The sequence below is a fragment of the Gobio gobio genome (genome assembly GCF_949357685.1).
Source record: "Gobio gobio genome assembly, chromosome: 7".
Classification (NCBI taxonomy): domain Eukaryota; kingdom Metazoa; phylum Chordata; class Actinopteri; order Cypriniformes; family Gobionidae; genus Gobio; species Gobio gobio.
In genome coordinates, this window is record NC_137103.1 from 37810766 (window position 1) to 37829424 (window position 18659).

An 18659-nucleotide genomic window follows, 5' to 3' on the forward strand; every position below is an offset into this window, starting at 1 on the left:
AAAAACTACTTACCTGTCTCCTCATCCTTATACAACTGTGCTCTGACCGGCACCCAGAGGGGTTCACTCATCTAATAACTAACCAGATCCTGTCAGTTAAAAGTACATAACAAGCCCCTATACCCTTAAATAGAGCTCTATTTGTACGACGGACAGCCATTTGTAGTGGTGTCCCAAACCATAGTGGATGTTATCGAGTGCACTCATTCAATTCTAGAATGCAACGCAATAACAAGTGTACAACCGATGTATGCCCAACGGCTGAATCATCCATCCATCCATTTTCCAAACCGCTGTAAACTGCTTTCCAAACCGCTATAAATTCCTTTTTGATTGATTGTTAAAAATAAAGGTTTTTACATAGTTTCCATGATCTTACTACTGGAGCTGCCAGTTTGCTAAATTTTAAATAATTAATAAGCACTATGCAAAAGTGGCAGCCCTTCCGGCACACTCGACGCCCTATTTTAAGGATCTGAGCGCATGGTTTGAAGCGAATGGCGCAGGTGCACTTAGGGCGTGTCCGAATCCACTTTTGCTAGTTTAATACAGAAAAAATGGTCAGCGCGCCGGAACCATGGTCCAAAAGGGTTGTACCTAGTGTACAATAAACCAGAGTCTTATCTCCCATTCCCTTTAAAAGCCAGTTGCGCTTGCACCATGGCTGATTCTCTATTTACATGGCGGAATTTGCGAGCAAAAAGACTGAACGCTTCTCCAGAGAGGAGTGTGTGTAATAAGCAGAGTTTACGCGTGTTGTGCACCTACCTATAGGCGCATAGTACTAACACGCCCTTTAAATAACACAAAAAATTACTTTAGACCAGGTTTTTGTTGGTCAATGGTGCAGTCGTTTTTAGTTGCCTCAAAATAGCAACGTGCCAAAAATGCGCCTGAATGCACCTTGAACAGATGAATGTGAGTGCATTTGCTATTTAAACAACATGGTGCTGGACATACAAATTATAACTGTGTCAAGCCGAAACTAGCACAAAAAACACTTGAGTTGCGCCGGGTGTATGATAGGGCCCTCAGTGTTCGAATTCGCTCGCTTGTTTTCATTGACTCTCAAGTAAACTATATTAGTGGATTAATGCAGGGAATAGTGAATGAGGGTATAGGGGGCAATTTCAGACACAGCCAAAGACTAATGACAGAAGATACACCTGAAGCTAATCAACACAATGAACCAACACATAGGTGTTGTGGTTGGTAACCAGTTCGTTATTGTTATCGTAAATTCATCTGTTGTCGTAATACTGTTGGGAAGTCATGCTTGTGCGCATGTCTCTCAGGGGTACCGTATTCTGTGCCGCCTAAGTTTCATTGAGTAAACAAACTAGCGTTCAACCAAAGCGCTGTGTGTGTGTGTCTTTTCCTGAACATAACAATAGGGTGTTTCTCAAATGGAAGGCTGCATATCTCAGCTGCCACGTCATCATATGTCGCTGAAGGCCATCTCAAATTGAAGGATCCTTGCAAGGTAGCCTTCATTTCGCGTCCTTCATTCAGCCTGTTTTGAAGGACGCATCAGATGTATCCTTTGCAGCCATAAATAACCCACAAACAGCCTCTGTAGGATGCAGCCTTCCGTTTGAGAAGCACCCATAGAGTAAAAGAACATGATCACATGAGGGGAGAGGGAATCAGGAAACGTGACCGTGAGAGAACTTCAAAATAAAAAAACATGAAAACCATCTGGTTTCTACACTGTAATTGAAGTAAATGATTTGAGACCAGTGAAAGGTCATTAATCGTCACCAGTCGCTTACAGTTATGATACAATTCAGACCGGTCACAACACCAGTGACTCGTGTGGACAGTGTCTGAGGTAATAGCATACTGTAGGTCAGCACTAGATTTCATGCTTCAGTATGATCAGACACAAAGTTAAAGAGCTCCTCCTGTCCCCTCTAATGACTCCAATGTTGCACGATTTTGTCAAGTGTTCTCGACTAAAATATTTGAATATTACACCACACATCACCTCAGCCTTTCGGAGCATGCACACAACAGCGAGGACAACTGTCTGATTATACTTTAGACCAGAGTTAGGTACACTCAAAATGTCTGATTAAGCAAGCGGATGGATGGATGGTTGGTTGGTTGGTAATTTTTTTTAGTTCGTTAGGGATGTAATGGTAGATGTATTCGTGATGGATGGTTGGTTGGTTGGTTAGTTGGTTAGTTCATTAGTAGGAATGTAACAGTACATGTATTTGTCCCGAACGGATGGATGGTTGGATATTTTTTTAGTTAGTTAGGGGTTAAACGGTACATGTATTTGCCCTGGATGGATGGATGGATGGATGGTTGGTTGGTTAGGTCGTTAGTAGGCATGTAACAGTACATGTATTTGTCCTGAATGGATGGATGGATGGTTGGTTAGTAGGGGTGTAACGGTACATGTATTCGTCCTGGATGGATGGTTGGTTGGTTAGTTTTTTTGTTGTTAGTTAGTTAGTTAGTTAGTTTGTTCGTTCGTTCGTTCGTTCGTTAGTTAGTTAGTTAGGGGTGTAATGGTACATGTATTCGGATGGATGGATGGATGATTGGTTGATTGGTTGGTTGGTTGGTAGGAGTTTAACAGTACATGTATTGTCCCGGATGGTTGGTTGGTTGATTGGATTGTTAGTAGGCGTGTAACAGTACATGTATTTGTCCCGAAAGGATAGATGGATGGTTGGTTAGGTCGTTAGTAGGCATGTAACGGTACATGTATTTGTCCCGAACGGATGGATAGATGGATGGTTGGTTAGGGGTGTAACGGTACATGTATTCGTCCTGGATGGATGGATGGATGGTTGGTTGGATGGATGGTTGGTTGGTTGGTTAGTTCGTTAGTAGGTGTGTAACATTACATGTATTTGTCCTGAAAGGATGGATGGATTGATGGTTGGTTGGTTGGTTGGTTGGTTGGTTGGTTAGTATATCACATTGGAGTCTTACCCTTTGACTGTATGAAATAAAGGGGGAAGCTTGCAAAGAATTGTTGTCATTGCTGGCGTTGGCAAGTTACAGGAAGAGTTTTTAGATACTGAAAGTGATGAGACAGCGTGAGACACATGAAAGTCAGTTCTTAGGAGTCTGACCTTTTCTGTTTGGTTTAGAAGGGGAGGGAGATGGAACTGATTTGGGGGAAATTATGCATTTTAAGTACAATATCAACTTCAGAGGGGAAAAAAAACGCAGGTAAAAGCAGTCATTGTTTTTTACTCCACATATCAAATCACTTTGAATTTGGAATTGATTTTGTCTTAAAAAGGCCATATAATCATTTTCTTTACACTTAAACAGGTTTTCATGTGTAGTTTTACAGAAAATGCAGTAAGCAATTAAGTTAAGAAAATTAATTATTTCACTTTATTAATCATTCATGACAAAATTTGACTTTTCTCGTAAAATACTGCATAAATTGTGACCTGTAATCTTCCACAGTTGTATTTGGGTATTATTTCAAATTATATGCAGTTATAAGTAGAATGGTCTCAATCATCTACACAGGGGTCCAACACCTAAGACACAGATGACAGTAATTATTAATGGATGTGAAAATGCCATGCCAAATGCCATGGCTACCAGGTGCAGCCGTTGTGCATGTTATTGACGGCAGTTTGTTTAGCCAGTTTAATAAACTGCATACAAGACATGCAAAACTGAAGATTAAGACAGAGATGTTCATACTGCTTAATAGGATAATTCAGTTCTTCCATTTTAACCAAATTAAAAACTGATCATTCCTTCTCTGAGCACTAGAGGGAACCAAGTACTATCAAATCCACTTGAAGGAGTACCTGCCTGGTAAATGTATAAATGCACAAAAAGTTGCACACCGATAAAATATATGTTTCACATATAAATGTACAGGTAACATATGCATGAATAAAAAGTGGCAGTAATAAAGAAATTAAGATATGCATAACTTTAATCTAGATTAGATTATTCTAATCTAATTTTTTATCTAATCTTAGATTATTTAAACAATGGAGATTATCAAATTCAAGTAATTTAATATAAAAAATATTGATTAATCAATAACATTTTACTGGGACACAGAATAATTCTGCTGTTTATATGCGTGAAAGTCCAATGTTTAAGTTAAATGTGCACATTAAAAACGTTTTTCACACAAAGAAATGTATAGTACTTTTGAAAATCATGTAAATTCACACGAGATGAATGTACAAGCTCATTTTTATTCTGCTTAGAGTGGGTCGTCTCATGGGGGCTGACATGTTCAGATCACATGACCTGCCGAATACAACTCGCTTTACCTTGGTTATTGCACACGTTCACTGTGCAGCTTTATGGTTACTGATTGTAACTTCTAACGTAATGTTGTCCACACATATAGTCTGATGTGACCCATTTAGATTCAAGTCTCGGCCCACCTGGGGTAATTATGATATATCTCTATCCATCTCTAATGCAACTGTTCTTTTGATCTTCGACTGTGAATTCATCCAGACTGAATGATAATGATATGCTGAAATATCACTTTTTAGAGGCTCTCTGTGTGTGTGAAGAAGAAAAGAACGACTCTGGCGAGCTTTGAAGCTGCCCTGCCCCTTTCAGAGCCGTCATCTCTCCCGCCAGCCCTTTGTTGGTGGCGATGCTGGTTCTTTGTCAGCGGTCTCATGTGGCTTGTGTCCATTCCCATCATCACCAATTACACGTTGCTTTCTCGGACGCACATCTCTGGTGGTGTCACTCATTTACACTCGTGTGAAGACGCCCTGCGTACCTTTAGCCGCTTGTCAAATTTAGCACTCCCGTTTAGCTGCCTCCCCTCGTACGGGAACCGACACTCAGAGTTCATTTCAGAAAAGAAAAGAAAATGTGTAGGGAGTGTGCGAACACGCACACGAAGGTAAAAGTGCCCTGCGTATGTTTGCTTGTTTGAGTGCGGATAAGGCCGCGGGCCCTGCGTCGCTGTGTTTCAGACTGACAGTGTCTGTCAGGCCTGGCTCTGGGCTGTGTGCAGAGTAAAGGCAGGTCTGCGCTTCTCAATTGCACTCAGCAGGGGACAAGTGCTCGGCTCTCAGGGACGCCACAGCCAGCTGGCTTCACATAGATGAGCCGTGCCCCGACTGTCTGCCCTGCAGTGTGTGTGTGTGTGTGTGAGAGAGAGAGAGAAACACTTGAGAGGGAGACACAGAACATTTTCCCTATTTATGTGCAAAAGTGTTTGATTCTTCCACTGTGTATTATATAAAGGAGTTTTCTAAATCTTTTGTAAGAACTACAAATCTATCAAGAGAGGTTTTTTTAGAGAGAAAGAGGGAGGGAGGGAGAGAGAGAGAGGGAGAGAATGAGAGAGAGAGAGAGAGGGAGAGAGAGAGAGAGAGAGAGAGAGAGAGAGAGAGAGAGAGAGAGAGAGAGAGAGAGAGAGAGAGAGAGAGAGAGAGAGAGAGAGAGAGAGAGAGAGAGAGAGAGAGAGAGAGAGAGAGAGAGAGAGAGAGATCCTAAAGCTCTTTGCTATGGTTCTGGCGATTATACAGAACATTAAACAAATACATTGCACTTTGTGTCCTGTGACTTTTATGTAAGTCACAAATAAAAATTGGGGGTTATGAGTACTATTATGTTTTACCTAATCACAGTTTTAACCACCTTCACATTTAACAAAAAGTTAATCATTAACTGCAACCCTAAAGTTGGTCACTAGCTAGCACCTACTGAGTGACAGCTTCATTTAGGTTGCATTTACATCCATTTTAAGGTATTTTTTCTTAGTTTTTTATGTTTAATGTTATAGAAAAAATTATATTTAAAGCTGCTGTCCGTAACTTTTTTTGTGTTCAAGATTTACAAAAATTATATAATGAGAATGTACAACATGAATCCATTTTCCAAACCATGCTTTTGTCTTACCTTGTATCATTATGATACACTTATAATAAGTGTTTATATTGGGACTATTTCAGGCCGGACTGGTAGGAACCGCTGCAGAGGAGCACAGTCCATGCGTGACTCGTCATAGACACAAACAGAGAGAAGTAGCCCCGGCTGCAATGTTCTTCCGCAAGACGCATGCAGTTATGTTTATTAACCGCTAGAGCGCAAAAAGTTACGGACTGCAGCTTTAATTGTTATGTTTACTTAATGTTTATTGTTAGAAATGTACAAAATGAACAAATCTTTTTAAAGAGTTGAAGGTCCTATTTTGTACCTATTATATTTACTATTTTATATTATATTTTATGGAAAATGCCAGTTTGAACAGGTTGCAGATTCAAACATCTGCATTCTATTATTCAAACTGCTAACTGATTGTAGAATTTAGCGGTGAGGTCACAGAGTGTGTGTGTGTGTGTGTGTGTGTGTGTGCGTGCGTGCGTGCGTGCGTGCGTGCGTGCGTGCGTGCGTGCGTGAGAAAGTGACCTCACTGCTATATATATATATGAAGTCTATGATTTCATTTGAAAAACTGCCTTGTGTTTGGAGGCATTCTAAAATGTAAAGGTAGAAGGATTCACTAATGAAAAATGGCTACAATTTTAAGACGTTTTTTGGAGTATGTATTTGGTAACAGAGCTTTAATTTAAGTAATTGAATCATTTTACATGTAATTATTTAATATTGTAAATACTTCTCTTAGCCTTTTAGCAAAGTTACATTGTTTTTATACTGTTTTATGTCATTAACTTTTTTCTTTTTTTTATTTATTTTACATTTGTTCAAGAAACACTTTTAAGTTAGTTTAGTTATTTAATATATGTTCATTTTATAAGTTATAATACCAAAAACTACTGCCTATTAAAAAAGTAAAGGTGCTATTACCAATTTCCATTAAATGAATATAAAATGAATAGATGGGGAATCAATATTGATGGAAGATGTTGCCTTTGTTGGTCTATATGGGATAGCCTGTTTTCAGGTCATCTGAGGCAAAGCCCATATTTTGGATGTCAATTTGGCTGTTTTCATATTGTTTTATTCACAGAGAGTGGACTAATTATTCCAGTGGGGCTGCTCTGTGGCTAACGGAGTGACAGTTGGCGTTATCGGAGTGATCAGTCTGCTTCTAAGCCTCTGCTTTAGCCATTTGACATATATTAACAGTAATTGGTGCCACAGCCACAATGATGTTTTGTAAACCTTATGCCATTTTCCAGGAGGATGCCCATGAGGAATGCAGGGTGGAGGCTGGTCCGTAAAGACGCCTTCAAGTCCACAGAAATACACCTTTTCATCCTGAACCTCTATGAACAATAGTCTTTCTTATGTGCTCTTCTGCTCACACTTGTCCTCTGGCCTAAAGGTTGGTCACTAACAAACACTTAATCTAAAGGTGGATTTGTATTTTATATCTGTGACCTGTCTATTTTTAATCACACCAGCGATTATTGATTTTCTTTTTCTGCAAAGAGATGTGTTAAATTGTATAATCCTGGATTTATCTCCTCCAATGTTTCTCATCTGGTGGGCTGTGACCCAAAAAGGGTTTAGGTCTGAATTCTGACAGTTGCAGGCAACAATGCTAAATGCAAATGATAAAATGCAACCATGTGGTTGTGAATATAGCTAGCAAAATTAATATGCTTATCAACTTTTAATAAGGGAGGAGAAAACACTTCCCATATGTTTCCATATGTATCTTATCCATGTTTTGTTTGTCAACATTTAAGGATGTTCAACTAAACTGACATAGATTGCGTGACATGGGCTCATTTTCTATGAACAAAAGGTAAAAGAAAATACAAACCAGACTAAATTGAATACAATTTTGAAAGCAAACTAAACCAAATCGAAATACTGAGTCAGCATTTTGAAATGTATACTTATGTATATGCTGTAATGACACCATCCACAGACCATGTTAGCATACAGGTCACGTTGGGTCAACATTAGGCCTACACTACAGATGTGACTGGCCTCTTAAGGCTTGCGTGCAAATGCTCTCCCTTTTTGTTTGTGTGTTTATTTTCTGTGAAACGCACGTAATGTACTTCGAGGTTATTTAATAGTGAAGAGAGGAGTTCCGTGAACTCCAGCAGGTTCTGCAGCTGCCAGATTGTACAAGCGTACGCAGTGGAGAGATGTGTGGTGACAGCACGCCGCTCATTAAACCGCATCAGCATCAGGGTGGTGACAACTGGACGACTCGAGCCTTGCTCGGTCACTCGGCCACTCTTTGTGGTCTTCTTGCTGGTATCAGGTCAACAGCAGGCATGGGTTATACTCTCCGGGCTGTGCTGGTGATATCTATTTCATTCCGCTTCGCCACCTGACACGCGGAATTCCACGTGTGCCAGGGCGCTTTCAACGCGGTCTTGTGTTGCGGCATCTCCCGCGTCTAGATCGCTTAGCCTCCGACGGGCTCGCTCTGAGCCATAGCAGTCTCATTTATGGTGGCTCAGACACTGAAGTAACAGATGTGTGACGATCTATTCATAGGGTGGTTTATATAATTGTGTCTGTCTCTGAACTAACGTGTGATCCCTGGGTTAATGGTCCTTACAGTTTAAAGTAACCATGAAATCTAAATGAACAATTCTTATTTATTATATGTGATTTTGCACATCATTAAACAAATGTTTAATCAAAATAACTTCCACTCCCAGGCCCACTTGCAACTACATCTCTTCTCTGATGACGTGTTTAATGGCGCGAGGGCGGGACAAAGTGTCACCATGTGAGATCACAGCAATAGCAATCCACAACGATCCACTCAATTCCCAATGGACAAAATCAAGTCCCACCGTAAATTTTTGGTTTTTACGAAATCATATTTTTCACTAGGATCTATCACTATAAGTAAGAAAAGACTAGCGCATTTTCAGTTTGATGTCGGCTTTAATGAAGGTGTTTCAGCCTAGTTGTGTGTTTGTAAAATAATGCAAATACTAGGACCTTATGTTGTGGAAACGCCATATGAATTCAATTAGATGAAATGTATATCTTACACCGTGTGCTAACAGGACATGACACCATAAAGCATGCGATAAGACGCTCTTCAATTCTGAAATATCAATTTGTCCAAAATTCCCTCAGCAAATGTTTAGGGTCTGTCCCAATGCCATTACTTGGTATTTGCACCTGACCACTTCTTACTTGACATGCTATTTCCTGAATTTGTGAAGACTGCAAGTGTGTTACCTAATGGGACACACTTACAACATATAGCCGAATGCAAGTAAAGTTTTTTAAGAGCTTTATTTACGCATTTTGATTTTCAGTACTTTGCTATTTGTCTGTTCAGTAGACCCTGTTTAACAGATGACTCAATTTAGTAACTGATGCTCCTAATTAAATGTTTTACAAAATACACAAACGCATCTCTGCACAAATAAAATGTGCAGCACATTACATATAATTTAACAAATTATATATAATATCAATTTACCTAACACTGAAAACTCTTTAAAATTGAGGGTATGTGAGTTCGTGAACATGATTTTAGCCTCAAATACCACTCACTGTGGTTTTAGTATGATTTAAAGGGATAGTTCACCCAAAAATGAAAATTAGCCCATAATTTACTCACCCCCAAGTCATCCTAGGTGTATATTACATTCTTCTTTCAGACGAATTGGAGTTATATTACAAAAGTCCTGGGCTAATCCAAGCATTCGAATTTGATTCATAGTTGCTCTGTTTTTGAAGTCCATAAAAAGTGCATCTGCCCATCAAATAACGTGCTCCACGTGGCTCTGGGGTGTTAATAAAGGCCTTCGGAAGCGAATCGATGTGTTTGTGTAAGAAAAATATCCATATTTAAAACTTTAGCAAATAAACTTTCGGCCGACCGCCTTCCCTGTTCAATTTATGGAAAAATTGTTGAAAGTTACCCTGCCAATTGAAAGACTAACGTGACCAGGTAGGCTCGTCATGACGTCACGTACGCATCTTGAGTTTCACTTTCAAAATTCAACACTTTTCCATGTAATGCAGTCGTTCGAAAGTTTACTTGATAAATATTTTTCTTACACAAACACGTCGATTCACTTCAGAAGGCCTTATTAACACCCCAGAGCCGCGTGGAGCACGTTATTTGATGGGCAGATGCACTTTTTATGGACTTCAAAAACAGAGCAACTATGAATCAAATTCTAATGCTTGGATTAGCCCAGGACTTTTGTAATATAACTCCAATTTTATTCGTCTGAAAGAAGAATGTCATATACACCTAGGATGACTTGGGGGTGAGTAAATTATGGGCTAATTTTCATTTTTGGGTGAACTATCCCTTTAAAGGCACTTAAGGCTTAGCTCTGGGACAGTCTCATGTTAAAATAAACAGTGCTAAATTTTGTAAAATTGTAAAAATGTGAAATCTATTGTGAATTTTTATAGTTAGTTCCCATTCCTGTTTCTGGCTGCTTGGAATATGTACTACAATACTCACCATATTAATTTATGCAGTATGCTATTTGTGTATGCATGAGAAATGTAGCCTACATGAAAACATTTGCCAAAATGTGCAGTAAGCAGTGTACAGAAATGTATCCCACATTGCAGCGCTCAACTTGACCTTCCATTTTCATTGTGACAAATTAACTTCAAATACAATAAAATCCTAAATCTGCTTCTTGACTTCTGTCTCTTGTACAAGTATATAAATTGTACAAGTATAATGTGAAGTTCGCAGTGTGCTACTGTTCCATTTTGAACCTCTTTTTGTCAGTGGACTCAAGTGCTCACCTTCATGCAATGTGTGGACACTCAGTGGCATTGATTGGAATGAGAGAAAATGGGAAGAAAATAAATGGTGCCAGATTAAACCCCATCTGCTAAGCTGCTAAAATTTTCTGAAGGGCAAATAGTAAGTGTTGGTGTACATTTTTAGCACCTTGTCAAACTTCTGCCTCCTGAACAGCCCTCAGTGGTGAAAAATGGAAAACAAATGTTCTACTGACAGCTTTCCTATGCCCAGGGTGGGAGGATATTTATATCAAAAAGGTGCGAACATAAAGAGCTTTATAGACCGGCTAGTCAGTGCTAAGGGTGTATTGAGGGGCTTAAGCAAATTTGGTACCTTGAGCACTTTAAAGTGCTAATTATGTTATTTTATTAGCTGATGGATGGACACAATGAAAATGCGTCAGGATAGTGTGAATTGGTCTTCGTTTGGCTTGAGGAAAAGCTTCAGTAACATAGGACCGCTGAACTCAGTTGTGTAGAGTGGTTTTATTTAAAACATTTATTGGTCATTTATTTAACGCTACTTTTATTTAAATTATTTTATAGCATTATGTAAAAATGTTTGTGAAGCACTTAAAATTGTATGAATACCTTTATTCATGAAATAAACTGCACATCTGGACACAACCATCATACAAAGCTTGTAAATCCATCTTCCCTTGATATGTGGCAATACATACTCATGTTTTTACCAATTTGATTGCATTTCCAACTTTTCTTTTGTACAGAACTACCAAGCTAATGGACCATTAACAGGCCAAGGAGAGTCGGACGATCTAACAAGGAGGCTAAAGGATGCAACCCCTAGCGTCAGTCACTAGAGCATCTCTTGAGATCAGAGGAGTGAGGTTTACTCGCACAGCAACTACTAGCTGGCCTCCGTTACACTCATCCCCCTAAACCTCACTCCCATCCGGGTCACGGCACCAATGTAACCCCTCCTGTTCAAACCACCTGCTCTAAGCAGGACTCGAACCCCAGTCCGTCGGCATGCGAGTCGGACGCTCTAACAAGGAGGCTAAAGGCTGCAACCCCTAGCGTTAGTCGCTATAGGCGTCTCTTGAGATCAGAGGAGTGAGGTTTACTAGCACAGCAACTACAAGCTGGCCTCCGTTACACCAACAAGCAACAGATTTATTAGTATGGTGTAGGGCGACTTTTTACGGCCAATACAGCATCAATTAATCTGGGGAAGGACAGATTCAAGTCCTTCACAACGGCCAGAGGGATTTGAACCATTCCTCTTCCAGAACTGTGGCCAGGTCATACTGGTGTGATACTGGTGGAGAAAAAAAAATGTCTGACTTGCAAAGTGCCTCAAAATATTTAGATCTTGTGACTGTGCAGGCCATGGGAGATGTTCAACTTCCCTGTCATGTTCATCAAACCATTCTGTCACAAGTCTTGCTGTGTGTATTGGTGCATTATCATGCTGATACACGGCACCCACTTTCAGGGTACAACGTTTGAACCATTACGTGCACATGGTCCTCTAGAATGGTTTAGTAGTCCTTGGCAGTAACGTGCCCATCAAGCAAAGTAGGGAATGCCATGATATCGCAGCCCAAATTATCACTGATCCACCCCCTGCTTAACTCTGGGCACGCAACAATCCGGGTGTATGCTTCTTTGGGGCTTTTCCACACTGTAACTCCCTCGGATGTGGGAAGGACAATAAAGGTGGACTCATCAGAGAACAATACATGTTTCACATTGTCCACAGCTCAAGATTCGCACTGTTGGCATTGGCACGAGTGACCAAAGTTTTGGCTATAGCAGCCCGACTGAATAGAGTTGAGATGTGCATCTAAATCTGCAGTGAGTTGCAGCTGTGGATTTATGTTTTTGGGATACATCCGACTCAGTACACGGACATCCCTTTAGACAGATTCCTCTTGCATCGACAGTTACTCCTGTTGGATGTGGTTCGTCCTATGTGGTGGTTTGCCCACATTACACTGGTACCATAGCCTTTGATACACCACAAAGACTTGCTGTCCTGGTCATAGATGAGCCAGCGAGATGCGCACCAATAATTTGTCCTCTTTTCAATTCTGATACGTCTTCCATTATGTTGTGTGTATTGCAATATTTTATGTACAGCTGTGCTATTGCTCTGCTAATTCAACCTTCACACTCTGTTCTTACTGATGGAATGTAAAATCAGTGAAGATTGGCCACCAGGCCGTGCGTATATAGGTGCGAAACCTCCAACACTATATTGGCCAGTGTTTCAGTTTCATTGTCCAACCCCTGTACCTTTGGATTAAAATAGTCGCTAGCTAGGGGTGTCATTTTTTTGACACAGTTGACAGATTAGACTTATGATAGACTGCAAGAGAAACACTTTTTAATGAGAACTTCTTTGGTGGTAGTCCAGCCATCTTCAGCACTGGAGTAACTGACAGCGGTAGCTTAATGTGATGAGTAATCTCTATGTAAATTGATACAAAATGTATACATCAAAGAGGTATTAACTAAATGTTTCCTTTAATGTATTGTTTTTTATTATTATATATATTTACTTTGTGTAGAACCCAATTTTCCATATAATGTCCTGGTTTTTATAATAAAAAAGGGGAAAAAAATCCAAATATGCATTAAATAAATGTATTTTTAATATCAATTTTATCTTTATCATTCTGACACATGCAGTTTTACAGTTTCAGCTAAACAATCACCATTCTTGAGCTGAAGATATGATGTGTCAATTCAAAGAATACATATGGAGCCTATAATAATTAGACCCAATTTGTCACATGACCTGCTTTTATGTGTCCAGTAAGTGGAATATAACCTGTTTTCACCTTTCCCCTCATCACCAGCGTGTACTTGAGGGCCAATGTATTCATGCTTACCCATGGCTTGGCAGTGGGGCATGTTTCCTCGCCCCAATAATATATTAATAATCAGATACTGCCACCGCATGTCTTGCTGTCGCTGTTTGCTTGTTTTTATAGTTCACGGGTCAGTGGAGTGGCATTTGGTGCATGTCCCCTGTGCAAGTCATGTCTGTACTAACTAGCTAGTTGTGACCACTGTGAGGCCGTGTCGGTGACGAGCCGCTTTCATAATGTTGACTATGTAAGTGACAGGCATGATAGGGAAATGCTTATGCAAAACTGAGTATGAATAATGGATGAACTCATATCAATTCATAGATCACATGACCATGGCATAAGCAAACATATTGTCCTTGTCTGTTTGATGAGAGTGGAAGGTCACCAGAGGGGGAAAAAACAGAAAAGAGAGAGACAGCACATGAGAAAAGTGAGTTTATCTAAAGGGGAGGTCATGAGAACTAAATAGTAGCACAGCAATCAATGCTATCTAGAAATATGCAAAATAAGGAAATGCATGAACATTTAAAATGCAACACATGCTCGTTCACTTCAAACATGGCAGGTGCAAAACTGACCATTTTTCTCATTGGCTCTTTTATTTTCTGTCTGTTTGAAATGGGCCTGAACCTGCTCATTAATTTAGTTAAATGAGGTGAGAAAGTTGTTTTCGAGGTGGATGGGGGGTTGGGCGATCTTGAAAGCATTTCCTGTGATTTTGCTAATGTGCAGATCAGGTCCACCAACCCTGACTGCAAGCAGCTACTGGGTCAACGACCACAATCTCGCTCAAAGTCTTTGCTGTACTCCATTTACTTCGGGCCTCTAGGGGCTAATGTTTTGTGACATTGCCAGTTATGCTCAAAATCACTGAAGTTCAAACTGTATGCCTGGATAGATTGAGTGCAAAAGCTGATATTTATTGCTATGCATAAACCAATTAATTTTAAGCTGCCATTATGCCCTAAAAGAGCAGATGGGACCAGTATCTCCAGACCAGCACAGATCAATATCGCCATATTTGTGCTAGAAAATCTCGCAAGATACCTTCACAGGCATTTGTCTGTTAAAAGCACATATCTGAATTGTTGCTTAACCCAACCAGTGACCCTGCCACTTGCAATCTCCCCCCCTCTGCCCAGATTCCCCGGTGCACGATCCCCCTCGGAGGCGGGCGATACAGGGTGTGTCAAAAAGGGCCACCAGAACCAAACAAGAAACCTGTGATTCACAAATCCGAAGGCTCGCTCCGTGGCTGCTTACTCATCTGTTAAAAACAGAGTGATCTGGAAAGTTTGTATGGGAGGCTTTTTGACAGAGCCCTGCTGCTCTGTCAGTGCAGCACATGCTCTAGGCACTGGCATCCCCTATTGCCTTCCAGGTCATTGGGTAGCCGCAGAGGGGGGTCTGCCCCAAGCCCCATGACAAGCCTCTGATTCGCAGCTGGATCCGTAACAAGGTATCATAGTAAATGAGTCGGTAAAACATCACTGAACTGAGGAGCGTGACAAATTGCCATGATATCATTTGTAATACTTAATGTGAATTGCGGAAGAAGGCGGTTCAGTAAGGACGGACTCTCTACCTCATCCAAAACTGAGATCACTACTAATGCGAGAAGGCAACGAATAAATACTCTCGGCATCGTGATTTTACAGGTTGTAGGTGTTGTGACCGTGACATGGGTTGTTTGTGACATGTTGCCCTGCTTTAAATTTGGGTTGGGCTCTTCATTATAAATGAACAGTGATAATGTCACAAACTGTTGCTGTCTTGAGTTAGGTCTTCACCGCAGTACTATTTTGGCAGGTTTCAGAACCCCCAACCCTCAAAAACAAAAAAGGGAAACCCCAGAATCATAACTTTGAAAGTCTCATTTGCAGTTGCTTCCCAGTAAAAAAAAAAATATTATTTAAAAAATATTAATTTTATTTTCACATGAAACTTAAAACTTCCAACATATCTATTTTGATGTTATATGAATCATATACCTTTCTTTAGTTTTTTGTGCCTTTATAATTTTTTTAATCATTGCACTTTAATTTTGTGAGTTTTGTTTTGATATCAAACTATGAAATATCACACACAGACACGTACAATATTCGCATGCAGATATTTCTTTCAGAAATATTAGTATTATTATTTTAACATTACTTACATGTGTGTCTGAGAGAGTTTTTTTTATCTTCCTGGAAATCACAATGGATATCTTAGATCTAAATGTCATGGTTTCATACCAAATCCAGTGACATTTCTGTGATGGGATGTACCCCTGGGTGAACATTGCCAACACTGGAAGAGCATTGATGGCACTCATATGAAGCTTTGTGATTTGCATTTGTTAACATTGGCTTCATACAAGACAACCTTAAATACGATATTTCTTATGTACTATTCAATTATTTTATCGTGTTTGATGTTTGTTATATCACTTACTTGTTTCTGTAATAACATCAAAGAATAACCAAGTAACTTTTATGAAATAAACAGATTTACAGGGATACTAATAAATCAGATTTATCAGAATTCACAGTATAATATGAAATATAAAGCAGATACAGAGAACATTGCTTACTTGAAATGCCAGAGTTAGATTGTGATTTTTCCATCCATACATTTTGTCCATGTTTTGTTCTTTAATCTCCAGCTTCAGAGTTGGCACCATTTCAAGATTTTCAATCAACCAGACATCCAAGACACCAAACCCTGCTGATTCATTGTCCATTTGTACCAGGGTAGACCAAAGAGAACAAAGGCGGTCAAGAGTTACTATATGTATTCGATATATTCTCACATCAAATCATAACATTTAGCTTCTTTAAATAGCCATCATCCACTTTCCATGATTTACAGTGGCATCAAATAATGGTGGTGCTGATGTATTAGATATGGTATAGAAAGTGAAACGGTCTGATTATGATTTGCCGCATGCATATCTGAGCGACTTTCATCAGACGGCACAGGCCCCCTTTTTGGGACAGCCGAACTCTGGCTTCTTTTGGGCGCTCTGTGGTTCCTAGGGGAGACCAGAATAGAAGTCGTGGATCTTGCTGTGATCCAAAGAAAGTGTGCCAAATGCTATCAAAACTGGATTAACAGACGACAATTGAGGTTGATGAAAGGCATTGAGCAAGAAAAAGGGAGTTTCCAAGTAACCCATGAAAGGAATTTCAAACTATATGCAATACGTTGAATATGAGTTCCCGTTCTACACCTGTTATGTTGTGATATTGTTGCAAACTGTTTAGTTTTAGTTATATGATCATTGCACTATTGTTCTGTCCTGAATATGCAGTTTATTTCATACATTTTGTTATAGCATTGAATGTAGGCCTACTAAGTGGTATAAAGATTATATCTTGATGTATGAGAGGTATCTCTGACATTAAAAATAGACAGTTTTAATAGTTTAATAGTTCAATATGATGTAGGAAGTCTGACAAGGTTTGTTCACTTATGTTATATTCTAATGCAACTGACTATGCCATAGTTGTTGTTTTTTCTTTTGGTATTTTTTGGCTCTTACAGAGTTCCACTCCTGCAAGCAATGCTGTGCACAACCATCGCATAACAACCTGACATTTCCTCAGTGTCCCCTGCTGTCTTAATCATGGCAAATATTGCGTGTCATTTGTTTGCCACGCATGGACCTGGCTGATGGTAGTAGTAGTAATTCACCACCGCTGTGCGCCGGTTCCTGGAGTGCGCTACAGTCATGGTGTCGTGCACGTCAGCACATAGACATGACAACCAGGATCATCACCAAACTGAGGCTATGCTTGGAACGGAATACCGGCTCACAAACTCAGTATAAACTATATGCTAAAACAAACAAACAAAACAAAAAAAAAATTGTCGTTTTTTTGTCAAATTGTTGTCATGTGATACGTGTTTAATTTTCTGAGTGGCATTCTATAATCATTATGGAGATAAAAATGTGTTTGTTTACTTCATCCACCACACTGTAAGTAAATGGAAGCTCTGTTTTGTGCATTGCATTCTGGTACAATCCCACACATTGTTCTGGTTGAATGCTGCACATTATTGGCAAATATAGTAGGTCATGTAAGTTAGATATTTTGTTTACGTGCACAGTTTATGAGATAATATGCATTTAATGTAGACATGATAGTATAGATCACTTTAAAAGGTGGTCATTATTCATCAAGAAACAGAAAAAGAACATGGATTTGTATTATTTACTCCAGAATATGCATTGGTCTGCCACTTTAAATCAGAAAAGGGCGGTTACTCATAGGGACCTATTTTTTTCTCTGGCCAATCAAAAGTCACTACTTTTACACAGGGCGACGCAGGCAGCCAATAGGAACACCTCATGTGAGGAAGCTGAAGACATGGCGCTGCGCATAGGACGTGCTTACAGAAGAGAATCTGTGCTGTAAGTTTGAACCTACTGGATATTTCTCTCCTCTTTACATTATACATAATGTGTTAATGACACTGATCGTTTTTAAAGTGCATTAGAAAAGGCGTCACGTATAAACAAGCGCAGAAAACATGCACATGACAAAAAATGAGTATGACATTGACATAGCCTACATGTTTGCATGCCATGCTTTCTTTTACAAGAATAACAGTGTCTGTTTCTTTCTGATTAATTATTTCTGTCACAAAACGCATATTTATAATCCTCCATGTGTATCGTTTGCTTATATGACTTATCAGATATGTAACGTTAAATTGTTTGATGATATGAAAGCAGAAGTTTGATGTCCAAAACTATTGGCCATACGTACATTTCCTAATCAGACGCAGAACGGTTTCGAATAGTATCCAAAGCAAATTAAATATTGTTTTGAGTTGAAATTATTCTATAGCTATGTGAGAAGAAAGAGACAGAAAGGAGAAGAGGAACGCTTAGCGTGCTGATACACCTGTCATTTGTTTGCCATCCAGATAGGCTGCCTGTAAATGATCCCGTTTAATACACGACCATTTAAAATTATAGATAAATTCACGGACATGACATACTGATACTACATGACTTGACCGTGTTTTCATTGTCATTTACATTCAAACTGTTTTAAGTTTTTTATTATAATAAAAAGCAATTATAAATGTGTGAAATAGATCAACAGATTTTTATTTCAAATAGCCTACATTTCTGTTCAAATGAGATTTCTGTTCATCAAAGTATTTTTTTTACATGGT

At 39.4% G+C, this 18659-nt stretch overlaps 3 protein-coding genes across 3 annotated transcripts in view; 2 read left to right on the plus strand and 1 right to left on the minus strand.

Moving 5' to 3' along the window:
- The window catches only part of piga (phosphatidylinositol glycan anchor biosynthesis, class A), an 882343-nt gene that overhangs the window by 688851 nt on the left and 174833 nt on the right, over positions 1-18659 (minus strand). The gene's annotated exons all lie outside the window — the stretch shown is intronic.
- LOC307129066 (uncharacterized protein) overlaps positions 1-18659 on the plus strand; it is a 538951-nt gene that overhangs the window by 404547 nt on the left and 115745 nt on the right. The window lies entirely within an intron of this gene.
- The window catches only part of clybl (citrate lyase beta like), a 71937-nt gene continuing 71083 nt past the window's right edge, over positions 17806-18659 (plus strand). Inside the window, exon 1 of the mRNA XM_079822278.1 lies at positions 17806-17886. Within this exon, the coding sequence (XP_079678404.1) occupies positions 17843-17886 (44 nt within the window). The 5' untranslated portion in view covers positions 17806-17842. The remainder of the gene's footprint in view (positions 17887-18659) is intronic.